The sequence below is a fragment of the Calidris pugnax genome, unplaced genomic scaffold, assembly GCF_001431845.1.
Source record: "Calidris pugnax isolate Ruff unplaced genomic scaffold, ASM143184v1 scaffold44, whole genome shotgun sequence".
In the NCBI taxonomy this organism is placed as follows: Eukaryota; Metazoa; Chordata; class Aves; order Charadriiformes; family Scolopacidae; genus Calidris; species Calidris pugnax.
The window spans coordinates 48411961-48438348 of NW_015094506.1; the positions used below are offsets into that span (position 1 = coordinate 48411961).

General features: G+C 34.8%; 1 protein-coding gene across 2 annotated transcripts in view; it reads right to left on the reverse strand.

The window, feature by feature from the left end:
* Positions 1-26388, reverse strand: part of CACNA2D1 (calcium channel, voltage-dependent, alpha 2/delta subunit 1) — a 376039-nt gene that overhangs the window by 113195 nt on the left and 236456 nt on the right. For both annotated transcript variants that reach the window (XM_014963770.1, XM_014963769.1), the window contains exon 6: positions 12191-12322. In XM_014963770.1, the coding sequence (XP_014819256.1) occupies positions 12191-12322 (132 nt within the window). The remainder of the gene's footprint in view (positions 1-12190; positions 12323-26388) is intronic.

A 26388-nucleotide genomic window follows, 5' to 3' on the forward strand; every position in this document is an offset into this window, starting at 1 on the left:
ACATACCCTAGTAGTAGTCTCTGCATGGCTAAACATAAATAAAGACTCAGACCGTAGTATTTAAAATTTCATTCACACCAAAGAAGTGCTGAATTCCCTCTTCAACCTCAAGAATTAACATGACTAAATTACTCATTCATCCTAAACTCTCTCTGGATTAACACTTTTAATTTTGGATGGCTTTGAATGGTCTCAAATCTACTCACTGGTTTTGGCAACATTCTGAGTATTTAAGGATCTTATTGAAATTGCTGCTACTAGGAAACTGAAATTCCCTCAGGACTTCTGACCTCCAATGATCTAATATTAATTCACCCTGATTTAACCTTTTAGAAATTATTTTCAAAAGATGATAAATGCTCTCTATGCAAAAATAAGTAATTTTGTATTCTTAATTATACAGGAAATAATTAGAAGGGATGGAGACCACTGAAAAAGACGTGTTGCCTTAGTCCATATGCAGAACATTCTATAAAGCCATTTGGGGAAACTGATTTACATCTTACTGACAAAAGCCATTATATGGTCTAAGATGAAAGCAAAATTAGATACACAAAAAGATGATTACACATTTTCCTAAAAAACTAAAATTGAAGATCAAGGATTTTGAGATTTATAGTTTTATTTATATAACCTGTTGTTTAAAACACGCATTTTGATCAGATGCCTTGGAACCTGGATCACTGAATGTTTGAAGAAGTCAGACTCACCTTGTTCCATTGTTGCATACTAATATCTTAAAACTATGTCAACACTACACAGTTCCCTGTTGCATACATTAGGCTTTAGTCATGTTCTCCTTTGATGATTTTCTTGTCTGGCATATGGTTAGACTTGATATTTTATAAATTATTCATTGGATTTGATATCCCTCCCACTTCTGCTGTTTGCATTATGGAGATAATGCTAGATTTCAAGCAAGAGTAAGGCATGCTCTTCTGTTATTTCTGCACATGTAGAATGGAAATCCTCAGTTTGGTTGATTATATGCAAAATCAATTCATGCCATACAGAGGCTGTCACACAGTAAAGGCTAAATGTAAGTACTTTCCAGGAAAGGAAGACCTTGGCTACACCTGTCCATTTTTAATTCATGAGATGATTCCAGAGGCATAGGTGAGTGTTATGGGAGACGCCTTCCTGAAAGTCCTGCTGAATGAAACCTCAGTTACATTTGCCTTCTTCTACTGGTGAGGAATGTGTGCGCAAGGAACAGGGTGGCACAGATGAATTATTAACAGCTTTACTTCCCTGTAACATATTTGGGGAAAGAGCCTAAAAGTTGATAGTAAGACAGGTAAAAAATGCCAATTATCAAATCCCAGACAGCATCTTATTCTGACTCAAATTTCATTACCTTTCCATCTCAGAGGGTTAACATTTACTGGGTTAGGCAAGAAAGCATTTGCTAAAGTTGATTTTTACCTTGCTATCTCTCAAGAAAACATTCATGTGGATATTCAAAACATCCATAAATACAGGCTGCTCAGTTTGAGGTGCAATATACATCTCATACTTGGCCCTTAGATTCATTTTGTGTTTTCTCTCATCTTTTAGTGAACTTCTGTGAACAAACCTGCATTCAGGTATGCGATAGCTCACATTAGTTAGGAAATACGGTATTCCGCAGCATACTACTCAGAAAGAAGTCATGTGAATTTTGGTGTATTGGCAGCATCTTTGCAGAATTACTTAGTTATTTTTCAGTAAAATGTGAAAAGTGACAAGACATGGTAGCTGATAACATAAAACAGTTGTAACTTTAAAAGCCCCTAACATTAACCGTCAAAAAATATTTCTGACTGCTATACATAGGACTCAGGATATTTATATCATAATGATGCCTTGGATTAATAACTGATTAGTACCACCCTCCCAACACAGAGATTGTACCTGACCAACTCCGTGCTACCAAAGAAGATGTTCAGACAAGACTGAATGCAACTATTGAATGCTAACTATTTTACTCAGATAATGACTTAAAATTGCCAAGAGCTCAAACTATCTTCAGGTAAAACCTTTCTAACATAGCTCTCTGCAATGTCCTCTATAACTTCTATAGCACCATCACCATACAGAACAGAGAGGATAATCATCTCACAGAATTTCATTTCAGAAGGTATTGCCTTTGTGTTTATGGACAATAGTGGGCTCAGTTTCATCCCAAATCGGTTCAGCAATGAGTTTGATACAGGAACAGCCTGTATGCAAACAAATACATTGCTTTATTGGTCCCAATATGCCAAAAGAAACAAAAGCTATTTGAACATATAACACATACTGAAGTCTGCCCTCAAATTGCTCTGTGTTATCTTGGTTCAGAAGCAAATATTTCTGCTGCCACATGTATAAACTGAATTGCATCCTCAATACACGTGTCGCTCACATTGGTTTCACCTGGATTAGCTACGATTCCACGAAAATGGAGCTGGAGTACCAGAGCTTGAGGAGAAAGGTACAGAAGCAACAAGGTGTTTGGTTTTTTGGCTGTTGTCGTTTTTCTCCTGTAAGAGAAAGTTCTGGAGATTTTGGCTGGTATAAAAACACAGAGATGGTATGAACTTCATCATGCAGGTATGGTGGGCTGCTGGCTGCAATTCCATTAACTCCCTAGAAATAATATCCTGTAACTGGGTGGATCTGCTTGCACAACCACATCATTCAGCACCCAGTTTTGAAAGATGACCCACAATTAAACATATTGCAAGGTTTTCCATATGAAGAATATGGTCAGACCCAAAACATGTCAGCCCCTGTCTTTTACTCCCAGACATCAACAAAAAAAAAAAGAATTGAACAATGCTCAATAAAACTCATTTCAACGTAAAAAGTAGAACTACCCAACTTACACATTAACTGCACTAATTGAATTTATAGCTGCATTACTGGGAAAGTGTTTTGGGTTTGGTTTTTTTTTAGGGTTGTTTTTTTTTTTACTTTAAAGGTTCTTTTAAATGTTGAGTTGCTAAAAGGAACTGACAGCTATAAAATATAAAACCTTTTTCAAAAAACAAAAGGTGAAGTTCTCAGCTTTTCAAGGCCTTTGATTCATTTTGTATGGATTTTTTAGGCTTTCTAGTCTCTTAGTATCTGCTTCAGTAATGACTTTCTTTGCAGAGTTCAATAATGTGGCTGCAACACGATTGCTTACCATTAATGGTTAACACAAGAGCAGCTGTGCACAGCAAGTCCTTCATTTGGAGAGATACCTTTTTATTTTATTAGAAATTGATTTTTAAAGCCCTTTCATTATTAATTTGTTTAAGCAGGGAATGCTCCAGTAGCTGAGTGAGACCTGCTTCACTGACATTTGGAAATAGGTTCAAGATTTTTTTAATTTATTTTTAAGTGAAAGGGAAGAGATAATACTACCTCTTCTCTATTCATATTTTTAATCCAAGAATTTTAAGACTTTAGGGACAAAACTATTTTTCTGGATAATTGGTGCTGCATCATTCTCTTTATCTGTGAATTTCTCCATTTAACACCTTGTAAACCCTAATTACATCAGAATATCCTAGTAAAATACTGGCATGAGCAATGTAGAGACTTTTCTCTAATTAATTAACGTTCCCATCATATTATACTTATTTATTATAGAAATCCCATCATATTATACTTATTTATTATAGAAATAAACAAAGTAAAGCTAAATACAAGGCAAATCTTCAGTAAAAAAAGGGAAAGAATACAACAGTTCTTATCACTGTACTTTTCAGTACTGGTATTATGAAGATCCTGAGAAAATTACCACACCTGCTGATGTTTAAACAATGCTATGAATTTAAGTATGTGTTAATGAACACAATAGCATGCTGAATCTTAAAAATACTTGTGTTACACATATTCCTGGCTTGAAGCCCTAACCTTCAGAGGATCACTGAGCAAGTAACTTTATCTCTCTATACCTGTTTCTTTTATCTGCAAAATGAGGACAGTGATATTTTTATTACTTTTAAACCAGAAGATGTTTGGGGGATGAAAATTAAGCCGTGTGTTATATGCCATGCAGCATATATTCCCTGCAGTGAGACATAAAATAATGTAGGTGTGTTTGAGAACATGAAGCCTCCTAAAACAGGACTCAAGAACCTTGTAGTATAGAAGAAATAAAGCAGGGTCCCGTGCTGTTCATGGAGAAAGTCTGCCAGCACATGTTGTCCATTCAGTCACACTAAAGGATGCTAATAAAACTCTGATTTGTTCTGTTTGTTAGTATAGTTATATCTTTAAAACTGAGGGAGCTGATGAGCTTAAGAAATACCTATATGCATGACTAAGACATGCTCAGAAGTCCTTAAAGTAAGAATTAAGATTATGTAGGCACTCAAGTTCAACACTGCAATCTTGTTCAGTATCTACTCATTTAGCTAAGAAGGACTTCAACTTCATAGATACTTTGCAACTTGATTTCAATACTTCTCAAGTAAACAGAGCCATATCTCCATAAATAACAGGACTGCCAACATCAAGAAATGCTACTTCATGTCTAGTACACCTGGAAGTCTGGCAAAGAATCGGTCTTCTTAGGAAATACTATTTCTTTTCACAGGTATGACGTTCCCAATGTTCACCTAAGAAGCTGATATTGTAGCACTTTTACTGCCTTTCTCACAGTTATCAGAGCCTGGGCATAGCCAAAACAAAGCCCTCCACTACCCATTTCCTTTCATCTCCCACCCTTCTTGTCTCATGTGGGTAAGATCAAACAAAGATAATAAATCTGTATGTTTAGGTTACGTGGTAAGAGAAGGCCTACAGAACTGCAGACTGGAGGCTGCTTTTCCTTCATGGAAAACAAGACAAAACAAAATAACAGAGAGAAGTCACAGAGCTATGCAAAATTTTGGGAGAGTGGAGGTTGCCAGACATAGCACATTGGGAAAGCAAGTTCTAAATTTTATTTCCCAAAGGCCCTTGTTAAATCTCAAGATGAAAATAGGAAGACTTGGAACATCTGGGGACAGGATAGTATTTCTTTTTCAGTTTTTTGTTATGAATTGCTTCAACTTTTCAGATCTTGATCAAGTGCAGCATATTCCCGCCCTCAGCACACTGCAGGCCAAATACTGTCACAGAGTCCAGGTTCCACGTCTCTTCATAGAAGATGCTGAATCTATTAATGCATCATCGTGCTGGTGTTATTGCTCCATAAACCCCACTAACTGAGTCTGAAATCAGTGCTATCCTTTCCAGTATTACATTTGGCAAACATTATTTAGTATATTTCCCTGAGAGTGCTGAGTCGATGTTGTTGATGAAACAGTTTTTTTACAAAACATTTATCTAAATCAAGAGTGTGTTTTCATTTCAGTAATCCTTTGCAGCCAAACTTTCTTAAGTGTATTTATTGCTAAAACTAGAAAGGCACTTATATCATATTTAACTGCAAATAAATATGTGCTGTCTGCAGTCCAAAACAAAATGCATCCTTTGCTAAGAATCTTAGCCTTAACAACAACAAAAAAATAAACTGAGAGGTGGTATCTGGCAAAAGGCACATAAATACAAAGTGTTTTTAAAATTTGTTTAATTAGTAATTGCTACAGTGAAAATAATATGCTTCCCAATGCAGTATTTTAATGAAACATTGATTAACAATTATAATCCTCATTACCTCTATCATTAAGGATTTCAATATTAAAAGGCGAACTGCCTGGTTTGTACCTACATTTCCAAGTAGCCTGCCAAAAATTTGATATTAAGTTGTTCTTTCAGATAGCTGCTTTCTGAAACATAGCAGTAAAATTAATTGGGAAGATGCCTCATGAAATGTAACTAACTTAATATCTGCCAAACCATATTAAACTACTTTAATTAAATTAATTTATTTTTGTGTAACTGATTTTTCTCCTGCTCTTTGGTTAATTATAAATTAAATCTGCAGTCTGATCTATATTAAAGTACATTTCTCTCTATATGGAGTCAATGAAGCTCTACATGTGCAAGCCCACAAGGGGGACTGGATTCAAGATTTTAAAAAGAAAAAAAAAAGTTTAATTTTTCAAACTCCTGCCACCAAAGAAAAATCTACTTGGAAACAATATTATAAAGAAAAAAACTAACCCAAATCTGACCTACATTGCAGATTCTAGATGGTCCTGCTCGAGCAGGAGGGTTGGTCCAGGTAAATTCCAAATGTTCCTTCCAACCTCAACCATTCTGTGATTCTGTGATTACTGTCACTTATTCTTACCTTTTAAAAATGCATCAGATATTCTGTATTAGGGAGCCCATATCTGGTGAAAGGGAAACATCCCTCCAGAATATTCATCGATTTCAGGTGACTGTTTAGAGTATTTATCATCTGAGGATGACCATATTTCCTTTTTCTTTTAAAGATCAAAGTTTTGGATATTAAAGTACTATGTTATGATATTCGCAATTTTATGTCTTTGTAAGTTTCAATTGGATCAGAAAAAATTGGTTATTTCAATGATTTTGCTAAAATGCTGTTAGACTACTGCTTTTAATCAAAAAATACTGAAACCCTATATCTGGACTAAAATTGGGCAAATGTCATTTTAAAATTATATCTTAAAAGCTAGTACTAGTTTCTAGAATTAGAAGTCTAAAAAATTAGGCAGAAAGATGCACATCTACTAGTACTGTTGAGAATGTGCTTCAACATTTATAATATTTTCTGCTCTTTTGCTGTCTCAAAAAGAATCCAAATTTTAAACTTGGTGGCTCACAATTTTCCCATTGAAACTCTTCTGATTTTGTTTATTGTTTCCACAAATCTGCCTTTCAGAATTCCATAATATCAAATTTCAGGAGAGTTTGCTTAAAAAAATCCCACAAAATACATTTCAGCTTTCTTTCTCGGTAGTGATGAAAACCGAGTCTTACTCTTGTGTTATACATAAATAATGGAAAACTCTTCCATTGCAGGACAAAGGCTGGAAATTCCTACAATAAACCTGTGGATTTTGTAAAGAAACTAGAATTGAAAACATGCATTTAAGATAACTGTGCCCTTGTACACAAACAAAAAGGAAAGAAAAGTAATTATTTACACGCCCAGTCCTATCTTGCATTCTGCAGAAAACTCAGCTAAAATTCTGTTTGCAAACTCAACACTAAGAAACAGGAAGAATTTTTTCATAAAAGTTATATGTGGGAGATGATTGGAAAAGCTGATCATGATTCCCCGTTGAAAAGACAAAAGGAAGCTGTAACTAATTCCCAAAAATGTCACCTTGTAAATCAAGATTCCTTTTTTCCTAAGATGACTCAAAGTAGCCTCTGAGCATGCCTGGACAGTAGTGCAGGACAATGACCACAAGGTCCCTGTGGTTACAAGTCATGACCATACAAAAACCAGGATCGTATCTAATGCATGCAACACTTACTCACTTCATGCCTTTATGTCTGGGTCTGGCTCTTCTGGTCAGGCTTGTCAATACTAACAAAGCATCTGAAATTCTGATTTCAGTTACACCGTACCACATGGATATTTAGAACTGTTCATATTTTATGCTTTTTTTTTTTTTAATTCAGAGATTTCAATGCAGCTTGAATTTAATTTTACTGAATCCGATCTGATCTATCACATTGTATCTTCTTGTTACAGAAATTAAGTTTAGTATCAAAAGCTTAAACAACAGAAATCCCTCCCCTATAGCTTCATGAGAACACTTTATTTACCTGCATATCAGTCACAAAAGATTCTGTATGTTCCGCTTACAAGGTAAAGTCCTTGAGTAAAAATGGCCTCTGGTAACAATATGCTTGTAACAGGAAAACAGAAATATTACACTTGGCCATGAAAAACCTAATTTGAAATGTCTGAGCCATTTGATTTCAACGACTTGACAATTTCACAAGTCAGTTTAGTGAAATATTTTAACATATTTTAACTATTATTAAGAATTATAAAATGTCAAAAAAATTAAATTACATGCTCAGAAAATATCCAAAGTTTGGGCAAATGCATCTTGTATTTTAAAACTGTAACATTTCACATTTTTTATGTGTTAATGTCTGTGTCAATGACAGGTGAAATGGACAACTGTAACTCGAATAGAAAATTTTCATTGTGTGGAATCCAAAGTACTTGCAACATAACTTCATTACATCCAGTGTAATAATTTTAAGAACGTTTGCAAGCAACCACTGCATGGCCTGTACGTAGTGTTTGCACTGACGGATGAACATGGACAGAAAACATACGAAGCTTTCTTTTCATCCTCAGTCAATGAGCCAACAAATGCAATTTAGCTTCTAAGCAGAAAGATGATATCTGGTGCTAATTTGAGCCAGCAAACATTATTTTCCCTTTGAGCAAAAGGGAAATTACAATGGGAAAGTAGGAGAGATTATGGAATAAATTGTATTCTCATGCAGGCATACTTGTTTCTTCAGATAAAATCAGTCTGTTCCTTAGAAATGAAGGTCTCTAAGTGCTCCAGCAGGCTTTGAAACCTCCTAGGTGATGGGTGCCTGTGTTCAAGCTCACATTTGCAAAGTGAAGATGTATAACCTGGGATTAGACTGATGTGGGAAGAGGAGAAGGACAACAAGCTGTAAGAAATCTCTTGGCAGCCTCTGCCTCTTGGCTTGGGAGCTTCATTTAAGCTCAAGTTCTTGCTCCTTGCCTGAGCTACGTTGTGTGGAGTCTGTGTACTATGTTGGACTTAGCTGATCCTGACCCTGACTCGGGTAGCTTCATCACTTGGAGACTGTCTTAAATCTGTTACAACTCCACAAATGTTTGTAAAAAGGACAATACATTCTTACAGTGCTGAAACCATCTCTTGAAAGAAAGATTAATTTCTGATATACAACTTCAAATGTAAGAATGAGTATATATTACATCCTTCCTAAAAGTTCCATTCACTTTATTCATTTATTCTTCTGAGCTCTTTTATTAAATGGCTGTTTACTTACTCTTGAGTTGTTCAGAGCTCATGGCTAATAGAAATCTCAAAATTGCCCTTGGCATCTTCATATCAAAATGGATGGTTGCTAGCACAGTAATAGAGCATAGCATTTCTCTTCACAAAAATGCTGCCATTGAGACTAATGAAAATGTTGATACTAAGTACACTCACTAGTCCTTAAAATGATTTTAGGCAAGACACACTTTCTTAAATAATTTCAAGAAGAAAAAGTTCAGTATGAGAAGACGCATACTGCTCTTTAAATCAAGCTGATGAAAAGCTGAACTGATAGAGGTGGAAAAAAAGGGTTTGAAGCCCATGGAGGTATCCTGCACCTTTGGCACTTCTCTGCCATTTCTGTCTTGATGTTTAAGAGTGAGAGCTGAACTGCATATATTTTAGAGGAAAAGAGTTAATGAGCAAAATGAAGCAAGTGATATATTAATCTATAAAGACAGAAGTTGACTGTAATGCAGTCTCTAAGTTTCTATCGGGGTACACTGTAAGGTAAACATAGGAAGTTGGCATACAGTTCCCTTTCATGCCTGACACTGGTTCTGCTATCACTGCAAATATCAACATATATCTGTGTGTTTATGTACATATTTCTAATACTTAACTTTCTTGCACTTTTGATATATTAATTACATCCTTACAACATTAAAGGAATTAAAGGAAACATTACTTCCTCTACCTGATACTCTTAGCTATTTTTATAAAATAGTTCTCTATTCTTACTCTACTGCATCTAATTACTATTGTATCTAAGACTAATTTATTTTATTTATTTAGTAGTTAGATTTATTGTAGTGTATAAAGAAGAAGGTCTGAAGAAATGAACTGGTCTAAATGCCATGTGTCTCAACCCAGGTGATAGTCAGAAGTAACCTGTCTTGTCCTCTTGATAGAGACAAGGGAACACAAATGTACTGAAGAGGCAGACAAAGCACAGCTGAAATTTATATGAAATCATATACGTGATGATTAGAAGAGTGTACAACAGTACCAAAAATAAAGTATACATGGGAAACAAGGGGACATATATAACAGAAAAAAAAATAATCTAATATTTCAAATATACTCTCTACCCGTGGGGTCACTCATAGAAAGATTCTTTTGTGCTGCTGGTTACTATGGTGACAAGGACAGCCCAAGAGCCTACTTAGGACAGAAGTGATGTACTGTCTAGCCCATTACTCATGGCAGTGGGATACTATCAGATAAAAACATTAGGTCAAGAAACCTGTGATTGAAGACACCCTCTACAGCTTAGAGGGACCAAAGATTGATTCTTTTTAAGGGAGGAAAGACTGAGTGGATTTTTTTCAGCTAATAATGAGCAAACTTATCTATACATTTTAATTTGGGGATTTGATACTTCCAAATACTTTCACAAATATCATCACTATGGAGAAATTAATCTCTTTGAAGCAGGCTTACCTAAGGCCAATATAATGAAGCAATGTTTTACATTTTATAATACCATTTTCAAAAATCCATTCCAGTATATGACACGATTTCATTTTCAGAACTTTTGTCTGTGTCAGGTCTCTGTGAACTGAGACAAAGAGTTTACAAAAAGAGGAAGACGAATAAACTTGTGCCAAAGATCTATTCTAAAAATCTAAACCCCAAAGGGCTTAGATGGGAATGCAAGGAAGTGGGAAAGATAAGATGCAAAGAACAATACATACCCAACTTAGAGACTGTCAGGCTGCTCCAGGTTACAAGTGTGTGTATATAAAATTTAAGAATTGGGGAATTACCCAGGAATTTTTGAAGTCAAATTCTGACAGGACTATACAGCTAATAAGGACTTAGGCACTTAGCTAAGGAATGAACAGAAGGTGTGTGGATCTGAGCCTTACGCTAAAAATGAATTTGTGTTTAGATGGAGTATATACAAGCAAAATATCCACCTGAAAAACAGGGTAAACAAGCTTCTCTCATTCTATAGAGCCTCTCTAAGGAAGAATATATAAAGATTCTGAGGCTCTTGTGTTGTGTTGGTAAACAACTGCAGTAGACCAGTTAGCTAGATATGAGAATATCCTTTTCAGTATATAAAATAATCTGCCACCTGAGAATTAGTTTCCTAGAGATTGCCACACAGATGTATTTAAGAAACACTTCTTTTGCAGCACTTGGAAAACATCACTATACAGTAAGTGGTGACAAATGGCGACCCCAAACACAGTACTAATAGATCCCAAAAGCATTGAAACAGAACACTTGGGAATGAAAGAGATATGAAATTAGCATTTTCAATATTATTTTTTCTGCAACATCTCACTGTGTTTATTTCATCAGCCCCTAGCATGAAAAAACAAACAGGATTCAAGTGCTATGAAATATTTCTTCCTGTAAACTAGCCTAAGGCAATTTCTCTGCCTGTGCTAGCAATTGTTCTAACGACACAGTAACAGCTTTAGAATAATCCCCTTCACCCTCAGAAACACCAACAGTTTTATATTAACAGAAATGGAAGGATCTCCAAGGATCTCAAAGGTCTTCCTTAAGCAGTTGTAGACAAGAGACAAGACACTGCACACAATTGTCTTTCCTGTACTGGACACGTTATTCTGTCATTGATAACAGCATCACTTAATGAGAGCTGCAGCAGCACAGGCAGTATGCCTTGCCATAAAACAAACCTTTCCATTAGCCTAGTACGCTTCAAAAATCAAATTAAGGCTACTGATGACCTAAATTCAGTAAAATATACATCTACTTAAATTAATCACTGTGCTCCAGTAATGAGAATCTTTAATAGGTGGAACAGACGCTGGTTGAAATAATCAAGTTGTATTCATTGACCTCAGCTCTAATAGCAAAGACGTAACTGTCAGAGATCGTGGATTCTGCAGGCAGGACACAAATATAGCATGGTGCAGGCATATTTTCATTGACTTTAACTGTAAGATTATCTGTCTAGTCAGCGAGTCACTGTTTTTAAAACTAGACAGCTACAACAATCTCACGGGCAAATATTCAACTAACTCTTTACAGAACGTATAGAAAACAATACAAAAATAAAATTTAACTGATCAGCTTTTCGAAGGACATAATCTTTTGTTCCTCTTTCTGTAAAAACACACTAGTTACATATTTCTCTTCCAGTTTCTTCCCCGTCATACTACCTTTATGCCAGAATAATTTCAGATTCTTTTAGTTACTTTTGATATACAGAAACCCTATATATGTAAGAAATTAATCTTTGGTTATCTTTTATTGCTTGTAAATAATTCAGAGTATTTTTAAAGCAATAGGTGACACAGGACAGTTCTTTAGGAGACTTCAGTTACCTGGGTAATACCTAGCGAGGCCAGTTGCACTGCCAAAAACCTGCCATAACAAAGTGGGGTCTTCTTCTCTGTTCCTCTTGAATACATCATCCAACGCTGCAGTCCAGTTGAGTTCATTTAACACTATCGTTGCTGTCAAAAATAAAACATATTTGGTATTACAGGGCTACATCCTGACAAAAACAACGACTACAAAAAGCAGACAGCTATTGCAGAAGTAATAACATTTCATTTAACTAATCAACAAAGTAAATTTAAAGAAACACTCCACTTCCTTGGGAATTGAAATTCCTCATACTCTCTTCTTCCCCTTGGGTTACTTGTATGCAATGACTGTTGGTTTATTTGCATAGTCATTATCTTCTAGAAATACTTAGGTTCTGAGATGTCACTCTAATTGCACTTCCCAGATACAGAAAAATAAACGCAAGCATATAAATTTGATGTTTCTACTAATTATAACACATTGCAGTAAGAACAACTAGAATGATGTCAACAGAAGTATGTGAGTCTCATAAAGATAACAAAGGTGTTCCCTTCCAAATGGATGCTGTAAGAGGACTGCATGGGAGAAAGACCATGATGAGAATTGTAACAAGAAGGTGGGACCACATGCCCAATAGTATTTATCGCCTGCTAAAAAGATCTTAATGTTCATAGATGTGATCCTTTACAGAAAGATCAGCAATGTGAACGGTAATATTTATGAGTTCTGTTGGTTCCACAATGAACTTAAAATACAAGAAAATTCACATTTCAGCTAAATACTATGTGGCCAGTTATACAGAAACTTATATTCACAAATTTGTCCTATACCAATGCCTATTTTAATCAATCAAATATAGTATATAATCAATCAAATATATAATATATTAACATGTTCTGTATCTTTTTTATAAAGATATGTTGCGAGACTTACTCTAAAATTTATGAACACTGCTACAGTAATAGTTAATTAACTATAGTGAGTAGTCAATGAAGTTTTATTGTGATATAGAATATCTTCTGATATAACTTATGACAAATCATGCTCTTCACCTCATTTAATCAGCTGTAAATATCTCACTAATTTCGCCCCAAAAGTATTAACGATTAGGCAATACCAGATATTCAGTTAATTAAAATGAGCAAGGACTTTTTGTTGGTTTGGTCATTAATTCTTTCTTTTGTGTTGCCTAATGGCATTGTAAGTAATGTTTATAAATCTGAAACACCTACACCAGCAAGCCAAGAATAGAAAGGGAATTAGAGGGGAAAAAACATTTGAAAACAAGTAAAGATGTAAGTATAAATCCTATGAAAGCCAACACTGCAATACAGATCCTGCTTACACCATGGTATTGCACACAGGAAAGAGAATTCAAGTTCTCTTGCAAATGGGCAAGTCAAGCTGAAGTAAAAAGATTTCACATTTAAAGCACATGAATGGCATCTCAAATTGTACAAAATTTGGTATGTAGGTCTACATTCTAGCCCTCTGCTACTGAGGAAAAAAAATAAACCAACAATAAAAATAAGAAAAGGTTGAAAGTTAACATTTGACAGCTCATTTCCACAGTGAAGTTGTTAACAGGTACTGGAGAAATGAGATCACAACGTTAAATTTTATAGGCTTGTTTTTAAAGGTTAAGGAGAAAATTGATACACCATGTGTTTTGCAGAAAGGTTTTTCTATTTTTTCAAAGTAGTTTGAAGATAATATTCCTCTCTCAAGACCCAGCTTTTCATATAAAAATCAAATTAAATTTCCAGCTCTTGAAATTCCCTGTAAGCAGGTACTATTACTTGTCTCTTTGTCAAGTAGATAATTATAAATATATATATATATATTTACTTAAGAAAGAGGAATAATTCCCTCAGGTACCATGAGAAGCTAATTATATTTTAAAATGGTTACTGTTCAATTATCTCTTTCCGATCCAGTTTGATCTACTGTTTAATTAAGCATGAAGTACAGATTTTCTCAACTTAACTTTGTTTCAGATCCCACTTCCAGAAGTAGCTCTATGAAGTCATTAGAAATCCATTTACTTAGAGAAGAATTTCCTTTTGTGCTTGAATTTCTATTTTTTCACATTACTATTTCCTCATCTGATGTACAGAGTACTTGGCCCAGTGGAAGCCTGTGACAGTGGTTTCCAGAGGCATTTAGGACACTTACATAAGGCACTTGGGAGACACTAATTCTCACCTCTTTGCCAGCTGATAAAGCATTTAGGTTTCAAGGTCTTCTATGAATTCCCAAGCCCCATAATAATACAAACCAGTGCATTTCTCTGGCCTTGTGACCTGACTTAAAATTGCTGCAGCCTTTACCCCCAGATCTGCCATTGACTTTGCTGCCTTGGCCAGACCAGACAGCCTCAATCAGCAAAACATTTAATCAGGAACAAAACATTTTTAAGTTAATCATGTTCATAAATGCTTTTCTAAATCAGTGGCTCTGCACCCCATGAAAAAAAGTCTTCACATATGTGATGTGCTACAATTTTTCTAAAGAGAGGATTTCCTGCAAACAGTAAGCTTACTAATGAATAAACTATATTCAATAAAGATACATGAAACACACTACTGTACATTTAGAAATACTGTTGCAAAGAACGTCTGTGCAACATCACCCAAAAATATATTGTTGAGTTACATATATACATGCACCTATATGTTTTCACATATCTCTGAAAATACACAAGCATATATATGTCAAATGTCACAGTAAAAATATGTCTAAAATACATTTATATACCAAAAAAATCCAAAAACTAAGGAGACAATCTACAAATAGTAAAATAACTAAGTACTCAAGTACTGAATAGATATATTGGAACTAATAATTTCAGCATTTTATTAGACTTGTTGAGATTAGATTACAAAGGAAAAAATATAGTTTACTAGATCTTATTTGTGATGTTTTATAGCCAGAGTCAAGAGTTTTATGATCTTATTTATGTACGGCTTTCACCTTCCTCCTCCTCCTTCTCTACAACTTTCTCCCAGAGAAAAATACAACACCCTGAACAAATCAAGATCTTACAGCAAGGGGAAAACAAACCCACCCAATACACAATGCAAGAATTTAAAAAAATAATTAATATTAAATTTAAGATGAGCAACAAGAACAGAGTAAAGACCATCCTAACAGAAGTAAAATGAAATAAATCTGGGACAATGCTACTAACAGTATGCAACATTTCTGTTCTGAAATACTGAAAAACATACCTTTCTGTACTCCCGAAATTCATAGTTAAGTGCCCAAGTCTTATTTCAGGAATAAATTCTGACAGCACACATGTAACTTCAACATAAATCCTCTTGCTCTTAATTCACTTTCCCATTATGATGACAACAATTTGTGCTTGGAACAGACACACTGAGTTTATTTGGTGGGACTGATATGTAAATAGCTGATTATAGAACCATTAAAACAATTACTTCTGGAGCAGTTTGCTATTTGTAATTCAAATTTGCTCCCTTCATTCAGGATTTTTTATTTGTTTTCATTCCATATACAAGTATACTTGATATCGAATGCACTCACATTTGTATTAACTGATCTAGTAATCAGTAAATAATGAAAAAGGTGCTGGGAACTTTAGTTTTAATAATATATTTACCAAAGTGTTTTCCCACAACTTATATTACACTTTCATTTCTGCTTAAGAATATATCCCGGACTTCAAAAGGCAAGCTGTAAATCAAGTCCCCTAGCTTTTTCTTTTAATGCAATACCTCTGGTAATAGGCAATTCCAAACCAATGCGTCTAGATTCTGGTTTAAAGCCTACGGCAATGGATTTGAAACTACCCAACCTAAGAAAAGCAAGCAAAAACGCTCATAAACAGCAAAAAAACTATTTGAATGGTTCCTACTAAAATAGCATGATTCTCAACTTGCACAGAAAAATCAATGCAATGCTACTTTCACTAGCTCACAGTAGAGACCATGGCATCTGTCAGAAGATCCTAACTTGAGAGAGACAGATTTATATTGACTTCATGAATATAGTGAGACTTCAATTTCTTTTTCTGTTATTAAAAAATTGCGTTTTACTAAAATAAAATGTTTAGACATGTTATAGTCACACCAGCTGAGACACTGTGTATCCTAGAAACACCTGCCTTTCTTTTTGAGTTAACTTCCATACAGGAAAGAGCTTTTGACTGATAATTGGCAGAAAATCTAGTTGGAGACAACTCTCCAATAAGCTTATTTCCAATTCTGCTAAAAGAAGTCTTTGAAGATTACTACTTCAAAGTACTTCAACTGCTACCTTTCACTTGATATGGGCAAGATGAAAAAATAAAATTTATCATCACACAATAGGAAACATCATTCTTTCTGACTAATTCCAGTGAACTCCATCCATCTATTCCTTTTTTACCTCTTCTTTATGACATGAGGTTTAGGGGCCTTGACAAGGAATGGATTCAATTTTCCTCTGCAAATGCAATCAATAAAAAATAGAGAGCACCATGGTGCTCTCTTTAAAAGAACTGGAATACACTTCTGAAGATTTATTCCATGTATAGACCCTGGCCTGCATACAAGGTAGAGTACAACTTTATTTGAAAAGCCTGAAAGCTATTTACTATATCTGGAAATATGTCAGCTGCTGTTCTCTGATGCGGCAACTACATGTGCACCGGGTAGAACAGAAGGGAGCTCCTCGGCAGTTCATTAATCTTCTTGTAGTGTGTAGAATGTATTACACTTCCATATCCTACTTAATGAAGTTGACTCATTGAGTTCTTAAAAGATAGCACTGACTAGTAATTGCTATGAATTAAATATATATTTGCAATCAAATATTATGTTATTTAAGAGTGAGCACAAAGGGACAATGCATTTGCAAGTACATATTTCTATATATGTGCGTGTAGACACAGAGGCTTCCATCTGTAGTAACATTAATCAGATATTATAGAAACTCTACTGAAGGTATAAACTAGTCTTCTTCCTGATTTATGTTTACTACTTTTTTCAAGATTAAATTCCTTCCAGTTTATGCCAAATTACATAGAATGTTACGCACACTCAGCTGCCATTTCAAAGTTGTACTCCCATTGTATTTTATATTGGATCAAGAAGGAATGGTCTTTTTTATTTTAACATATTTCTAATTAGATTTTTGCACTGGCTTATATATATGAGTGTGTATATGTATACCCATACACATGCACACATACACATTTTCTACATAAATCCCAAATACAATAATTTGAAGAACTATTCTGGTAGTAACTTGAACTCCAGTCCTTCAAGTTTTAGATTAATATTTTAAGCCATCTACTTCTCTCATGCAAAGTTCAGCAGGAACAAAAGGCCAGAGCAAAGGAACTACTATAGTGACTCCAAACTGAACACTGTCTCCAAGGTAACTGGTCCTCAGAGTTGAATCAGAAATCTGAATTTAGATACTTAGGCTTTCCACAGAAAACTGCAGGAACCACAGTGTCCAACTCAAGACAGTCATCCAAAAAACCTTCACAGTTGATTAGAAAACAGTTAGAAGAGACAAAGAGGAAAATTTTAAGAGGAACTCCAAATTTTGAGGGGAATTGGGGAGTGTTTTATCCAGTCTCTCTATAGAGGTTAAGCAAATAACTCGGAGTTCAAAGGATGCATTTACATCCACTTAAACTGTTGGAGAACACCGTGAGATATATATATGGGTCATAGGAGTGTGTATTTACAAACTTCATGTTTAAATATAGTTTGCACACATACTCCAGAGCACCAAATTTAGCAGATTAGTCACAAACATTGTAATAACTTGTATTTAGTTTGAAAACACCCACCAGCTGATTTGAAAGTGTTCTATTTATTTATTTAACTACATAGTTTGAAAGGTAAAGAATTACAAATGTGAAAAATATTATGATCTGAATAGACTTTGTTCATGTTTACCAAAACAAGGATTTACAAATTCAGGGAAAATTTTCATTCAAAGCACGGGAGGAAAAGAAAAAAAAAATTACAATTTAACATACAATAGCTATTATATAGTGGCATTTCCAATCGGATAGGTCATTACTTTAAGTGATGCTCTGCTGGTTCTTGTATATATAAATCAGTTACAAAGCCTTGCTTTGAAAATAGCATTTGTATTTCCTATCATAACAGAATTTAAAATTACTGGATAATCAGAACTATTTGGGTAATGTGGATTCAACGGTGCATAAAAAGGAAAGTATTAAAACGCAATTTTAACATATGGAACAATAATGAAATCAAATAATTTCAACATTGCTGAAAGAAAATTTTATAGCGTAGCTAATTTACACTCTTAATTAAAAGCATAAATGATAAAATGTCATGTACTTTTTTCTTTAAATGAGCAACTTCTCTACTCCCCATTAGATATCTGACATTATGTCCCAGACAATTCTATAAATAATTCTCTGAAGAAGTCACTGAAGTCTAGCATACTGTTGTGTCTGTGTCAAATCAAGTAAATTAATTGGCTTTGCCATACACTGTGTGTTGACTGGCTTAGCCGCCACATGCTGATAGCTAAAGCAGCACAGTAAAAACTGATTAAAATAAGAAATGCCCAGGAGAAGGAAATGAGGATAAAAATGTCAAGAGGAGAAGACAGAATTAATCTTCTATTATAGCTCAACAAAAAGGAGTTAATACAACGCAGAGTCATAGACTCAGTACACACATAATTTTATTAAAGTTATTTATCAATATTTATTTATCTCTATAAATAAAACAAGTTACTTATCTCTATAAAACACAAAAGACACTCATACTATATATATTGCAACCCATGGCCAAGAACAGTATTTGCGCATCTGACAAGTTGGAAAGGATGAATGTTGGGTTTTGCCTTGCTTCCTCTAATATCAAAATATACCAGCATGCATTCTAGAATGGAATAATACCCAATGTAAACAACCATACAGTACTACAGTACTCTATACAAAATATATGAAAGATGCTGCTGGTTAGAATGGATCTGGAGGACTTTCAGATTTTGTAGAGCTATGCACAGGGTAAGAATCTAAGTAAAATGAAAACCAGAATGAACTTATTAAAGTAATTACAGAACCTCCTGATTTTTTAGTATTTATTAGTAGTTTTTACAGGTGACTTCAAAGTAGGCCCCCTAATTGGAAATACTTCCTTCTTTAAAAAAAACAGATGAAGCATTATTTTTAAATGAGTAGGTTGTATTTTTATGGAAATAACAGGGATTAAACATCAACAAAACACCCACTTAGAAAGTAATGATGACTATATTACACACATTAACTCTGGTCTTCCTTCACTTTGCTCTAATTTTTTTTAGCATTTCAAAGGATATCATAATGACACTCAAATTAAATGAGCTACAGAGATATGCTTGATCTTTAATGAAGATTTTTTTTCTATGAAAAATTTTAATTAGGTGTTAACAAAAACAAATAAAACCAATCAAAAGACTGTCTGGAAATGTTGTTCTGAAATAATTTACTAAACTTTGTCTTCAGTCTGCCAGGGTACCACCACTTCAACAGCTTTCCTGTCACTAGAGCATCTTACAAGATCAGTAAATCCTAAGAAGTAGTTAAGTGAGAAGGAAAAGAGCTAGAAACAGACTAACTCATGCAACAAGATCCTCTCTCTTACCTCATGCTTTCTGAAATTTTTTAACTATTTAGCCAATTCCCATTATAATTTATATAACTTGTAGTCTGAAAACTCAGTTAATTCAGAAAAGGAGGCTATAACATGTTAGTTTTATGTGGATCGCCTACTAAAATGCCCTCGCAACATGTATATTGTCTGTCAACAGTGATTCTTTCTATCCTCTCCCTAGACATGGTACATTGGAAAGCACAAGTATCTCCAGCAAAAATATAGATACATTAATACAATAAAATCAAGATTTCTTGATACTCGGACTGGGATACTGTGTTTGTCCATTGTGCCAAAGAGATTGATTTCAAGTGGACATAGTGGTGAGAATGGTCCCTAAGATACCTGGTGAAGAACAGAAAACCTGTCTTCTGAAGGGAGATGAAGAATTTGAGTAATGTAGTCTGGAAAAAAGAGGCAGAATCAGAAAGTAAGCCCAATCCTGAAAAGGGTATATAAGCATAAAGATGGCACTTGCACAGTGACAAATGGGTCTGAACTATTTAAGAATAAAGTGCTGATATAACACCCTGTGTTAAAAATAATGAAAGTTGAAATTTATTAACCACAAAGAATGCAGTTTTATACAGAGTTAATGTAGTGCAAGAATTGGAAGTAAAACCACTTTTCTTATTAATTTTTAATTAATTAATATTATATCTCTGTAAACAAAGTATAGATTTTTTAATACATTAACATATATCTCTATATAGTACATACATATGTATATACTATTAATAATTATATATTATAAATTATTTTCTATATATTATATAGATCATGTATGGAGACATACATATATCATAGACAATATTTTTTTCCTGAGGTTTAGACCATTTTAATAAATATTAAAAAAATACAGTGGATTTGTAAGTGGATTTTAAGATTGTAATCTAATCCCCATATACATCAAATATTAATGAATAGCAGGCTGGTTTAATCTATCTAAATGTATCTCTGGCAACAAATCCAAGAGACACTGAGTGTGAAGGGAATACAATGCACAAGTGGGAAACGTGAGAAAAATCATGATGAGAGAAGGTCTGTTTCATCACCTGAGCTGCTGCAGATGTGACAGCCCCTGCTCCTTGTCCGTATTCTAACCGTCTCACCGAGGAGTCTTGCAGACTAAAAATAATGACATTCCCACAACCTTTCTTTTTGTTGTTGTTGATGGTGGTGGTGGTTTTGGGCAAAGGCTGCACCAAAGAGGAATAGGACAGATATTTTCTAAAATGCAGCTACCCAAGGAAGAAGTCCCCTCTCTCCAACAGATGAAACATCCATCCCACGTGCAACTGCATTATGCCTTCTCGGAAGCAGAACATTAAAATAAAATAGAAATTGCCATTCTACAGCCTGACAATCATACGTATTGCACCTCAACTGTTAATTAAGCTTGGTTTCATGTTGTTTTCTGGGTTACATAGAGGGAATACGAATAAAACTCTTCTCTCTTAAGCAAGAAGGAGCTATAGGGTACTAGAAAGCTCCACACTTGCTGCTTGTACAAATAGAGGTTCTCCTTCTCTCTCTGAAGACATTTCTATTCCTTGCTAGAGACAAAGACTTTGTCTGTATCTTTATAAGTGAAAAAAATGTATTGGTTTTATTTCATCTGTAGCATTCAAACTATGAGGAAGAAAACACAAACTCCCAGTCCTGTGCTTCAGAAATGCCAAGCTGAATTTCACTCTTGGGGTGAACCCTGGCCTTCCTGAAGTTAATGACAAAACTCCTTCACTGCACAGGGAACTGAATTCATTCTTCATCTTCAGAACATGGTAACCCTGCAGTGTTCAGCCGCTCTCTCTGGATGAAGTATTTTGTCAGCCTAATGCAATAAGTAGATCATAGAATTAGGAGCCAGGACTTACTACTTCATATTTTTTAAACAAATGAAAAAAACACCACACTTACAAATCACTTCATAATACTCAAAATGCCTTTGAAATAATAAAAGACTCAAAAGGATCTTTGGGAACGCAGTAAAATTAAGCTTCTTTCTAGTTTTTTTGTCTGCTTCCATGCTATGAGTACTCTCTTAGGATTCATCTGAATTTTCTGTATTCACTGCTTTATTCACCTGATATAGCAGCTCTTTGAATATTCTACAAACAATGTCCAAACAGAAACACATTTTTATAAGCATGTACTTGCTGAGGGTCTTCTTGTTTTCAATTTACTTTGTGATTATACAAAACCTCAGGAAGAGCAGTAAAGTTGCAAAAAACCCCAAAGAAACCTGGAATGGGATGAACAAAGAAATTGCCTTATATATACCTACCCTATGGTTTAAGAAGACAACTTTTCAGCTTATATATATCTAAACTAATGGTTTAAATTGTACTAATTTTTAGCTACTTTAGCTTCCCATATTTAAATAAGGACCATAATCCTTCCTTAATTAGTAAATACTGCATAAACACAACTTTTAAAATCACAGAAGCTGCTGAGTTTGAGACTTCTAAAGGCTTTTATATAGATCATTCCAAACAAAAGGAAAAGACTAATATATTAAGGAGATACAGACATGAATAGAACAACAGCTATGGAGTGAAAAAAATGCATCAGGGTCCAAACCTTTAAGAAGGGATTATAAAGACCTCTGAAGTCATACAGGATTTTAAACAGCTACTTTCAACTAAAGTCAGGGAGTGAGGATACAGAGTACCACAATTCCTAGGATAAGGAGGAGGATATAAAAATATGAAACTGGATTTAAAATAAGGTTTTAAGAAAGTGTCATTTCATATAGTGAAATACAAGAAATTTCAGCCCCAGTCTTACTGGCATTTCTACACATATTTAACTTTCATATTTGATAAATGAAGGAAAGCAAAACTGAATACCAGGAGCTTAGCACCAGCTAAATCCCATCATACTCTGACAATCTACATCAATTCAGGACGCACTCCAGGGAAATAAGGGTCCAAACCTGCTAACAACCCATTTCAGCAATTGTTTTAAAAAAGGAAAAGGAAAGACTTAGTGGAGTTTTTTTCATATCACTTCCAAAAAATTACTGTTTAAAGCAACAGAAGATTTAAGTGAGAAACTCATTACTTTGGATTTCTAACAGCATACTGTTTTCAGTGGCTTCACCTAGATCAGCCCGCAGTGCAGTGCAATGGGAGCAGGTCTGTATATTGAAAGAGTTGGTGCTGGGAATGTGACGTTCATATTATACAGGCTTTGTAGATTTTATTTTCTGCTACATCTAATCTGTGCCATAGCCCGAACGCCCATTAACAGCTGATGCAGGTCAAGTGTACCCTGAGAGTGGACCTTCTGGTCCAGCTGCATGGAAGTGAAGTCCAGCTGGCGTGCTCTGAGGTGCCTCAGCAATGTCAAGTGCAGTAACTTGGGCCAAACAGCATCTTCTTCTAAAGGGCATTTCTGATCTGAACTAAAATACTAACACAGACAGATCTAGCTCTCATGAAACAATAACGAAAGGTCAAATTATTAGATAGCAGAGAGCGAGATCAACCTGGTTTTCAGTGATAAAGAAGTTCAAAGTCAACAGGCAATACTTAGCTCCATCTTCAAGAGCATCATTCTGTCGCCAGTACAGTTTCACCTCACAATTTTCATCATCCTAGTCATCTTTAGCAGCAAATGTGTTTGGATTCAAATATTATTTACTATAACTGAAAAGAGAGGACATGCAATTTCAGCTAACGAGATGGGCCTGAGCATGATACAAAAAAATAGAATACATATTTTTATACACATACCAACAAACAGTATGTATGTAACAATACAGTTTCTCATCTAAAAATGAGCTGCTTTCTTGGTGCAAATACTCTGTAGACAAATGGCAAGATTCCCACCTGTTGCAAGTGGACATATTTTCAGTAAAGCCACTGATACAGGATTCCAGTGTATAACAGCTCAAGCTTCACTATTACAGCATGCAACCCAAAAGCAAAGTTAAGAAATTTTGGCACTTTAAGGATCCAACACCACTATACAAGAGTTGTATTTTACTGGAGTCATACAGGATTCCTCTGAACGCTTTATGCACCTAACAGTGGTTCAGAAAATGAAACAGTAAAGAAAACCAGAGCTGTGACCCTGGTTTATGTAAACTGATATAACAATTTTGAAAGGGTTGGTGCCTTTAGCTTTCATTCTCATACTGACTTCCAGGAAAATGTCTAGCGTATCATAATCTTACTAAGCAACTTCCTCAGCTATAGAACAGGAAAAATTTATTCATTCTTAATGTCATTGTCAGATCGCAGAAGCAAACTTTAAGAGTCTTTAATGTCTTGAAGGTCTTTTGCGAGATTTCTTGACATAATCTGGCACTGTGGCCCAAAAGCAGCTGATGTGCGTATTTTCTATATTGTTTATAAGTCAACATCTGGCTAGCATTTTGCAGTTGTAAACTCATGTCAGCAGAGTCATATGTAAACAGATTACTTCATGATTTTTTTTCAAAGCAACAACGCAACAATTGGAAGGTTGACTGATGCCTGGAGAGCTGTCAAACAAAAATCTCTTTTTCATATCAATAGACATAGTACTTTTTTTATTTCAAATTTTCAGGCTTCTGATCACTGGCAGAATTTTAAAAAGATTTTCTTTTTTTAGAGTCAAGAAATAAAAAATACTAGGTTTCAAAGAATTCTTGTTTTAAGTAAGACACATCTAGTTCTGCAGAAACCAGAAAAAATATTTTACTCCATTAGTTATCTACAAGATAGACCCAAAAATCTGGCAAGGTACAAACATTCGGGATGCCAGACTCTGACAAACTTACTTCAGGGACAATTTAAAGGCATACTGTGGGACTAACCAAAGACAATTTTTTTCTCACAAAATAAGATTTCAGGTGTATGACCTAGTGAGTAATCATTGCGTATCTCTCCCCTGCCCCCCTTCTTGACAGCTAATGCCACTGCAAAGCATAAAACACTGCGAAAGGCATCCAGTTCGTGCTTCATGACAGCAGACGACAAACTGAAAAAGCCGACAAGCTATCTATCATCTGCTCAGAACACCACAATCTCTAAGGAAAGAAAATGGAAAAGCAAAATGCTGCAGCTCCGTAATCTCTCATAATTAATTATTTTTTAATGCATTATGATTTCATTTTGCTAAGTACGATCGAATCATATAAGCAGGAATCTTTCATGTCTTGAAAATTTTAAACTGGGAATTAAGACCTGACATATTAAGAGAAACACACAAGCAGGGGATTGAGGGAAGAACCGTAGCACCAGCAGAACAAGAAGAGAGGCTGGCTATTGCAGAGGCATGCCATACTCCTCAGTTACCTACTGTCCTTTTGGTTTCTGCAAAATGAAAATAAACTGTTCAACATCCCACTGACTTTGACCTCTTATTACCTGTTACTGTGACACAGAAGTCTGATCAAATTAAGGAATAGTGAAACACACAAGCAGGGGATTGAGGGAAGAACCGTAGCACCAGCAGAACAAGAAGAGAGGCTGGCTATTGCAGAGGCATGCCATACTCCTCAGTTACCTACTGTCCTTTTGGTTTCTGCAAAATGAAAATAAACTGTTCAACATCCCACTGACTTTGACATCTTATTACCTGTTACCTGTGACACAGAAGTCTGATCAAATTAAGGAATAATTTGAAAGCGTAAGGAAATTTTATTGACTAAAAATGGAAGACCCAAAGGAGAGGCTGTGCAAGAACCCACCATAGAAATAGAGAGAAATCTATGACAAATTAGCTGAAAAGGTAGGTTCTGCACAGGCATGTAGTGAGACACAAGAACAATAAAAACTTTTTTTTGAGTGAGATGAATAATTGGAAGCAACAAATGAGACGTTTCAAGATCATAAGTCAGGAACAATGCTTGTCGGACAGGCAGAAAGTACTTCATAAAATTAGCTCAAAAATTAGTACTGATTATTGAGAAGGCAAACAAAAACAAAGCTACTTGCAGATATGCACAGAGAGATCTTTGATTAATTATATATTTTGTGCTATTTTCCATCATCAACCATCAACAAACACACTAAAAAATTATTAGTAAGGTATATATACATGTAAGAAGTATCATTTGTAGCTAAATACATTCTAAATATTCAAAGCCCTCTGGACTAAAAAGAAGGTATATCCAGATTTTTAAAAAACAAACAATCAAACAAACAATTCTGCATTCAAATGCCGCAGCTTCATATGGATCTACTGCTTAAGAAAAAAAGAAAATTCAGCATTTGTCCATTTAGAGACATCTATTTAAGCTTGCAGCAATCAGAATGATACATTGGTTGGATCACTACATACACCTTTAGCTCTTGCATAATACAAAGAACAATTCCCAAACAATTTATTAGTTTATATACAGACAAGAAGAATTTCTATCAAAATAAATAATATAAAATCATTTTTAATATTTATTCTATGTTTAGAAAGACTGAACATTCTCTTTCTTCTGTATTACAAACAATTCCGCATTCAAATGCCACAGCTTCATATGGATCTACTGCTTAAGAAAAAAAGAAAATTCAGCATTTGTCCATTTAGAGACATCTATTTAAGCTTGCAGCAATCAGAATGATACATTGGTTGGATCACTACATACA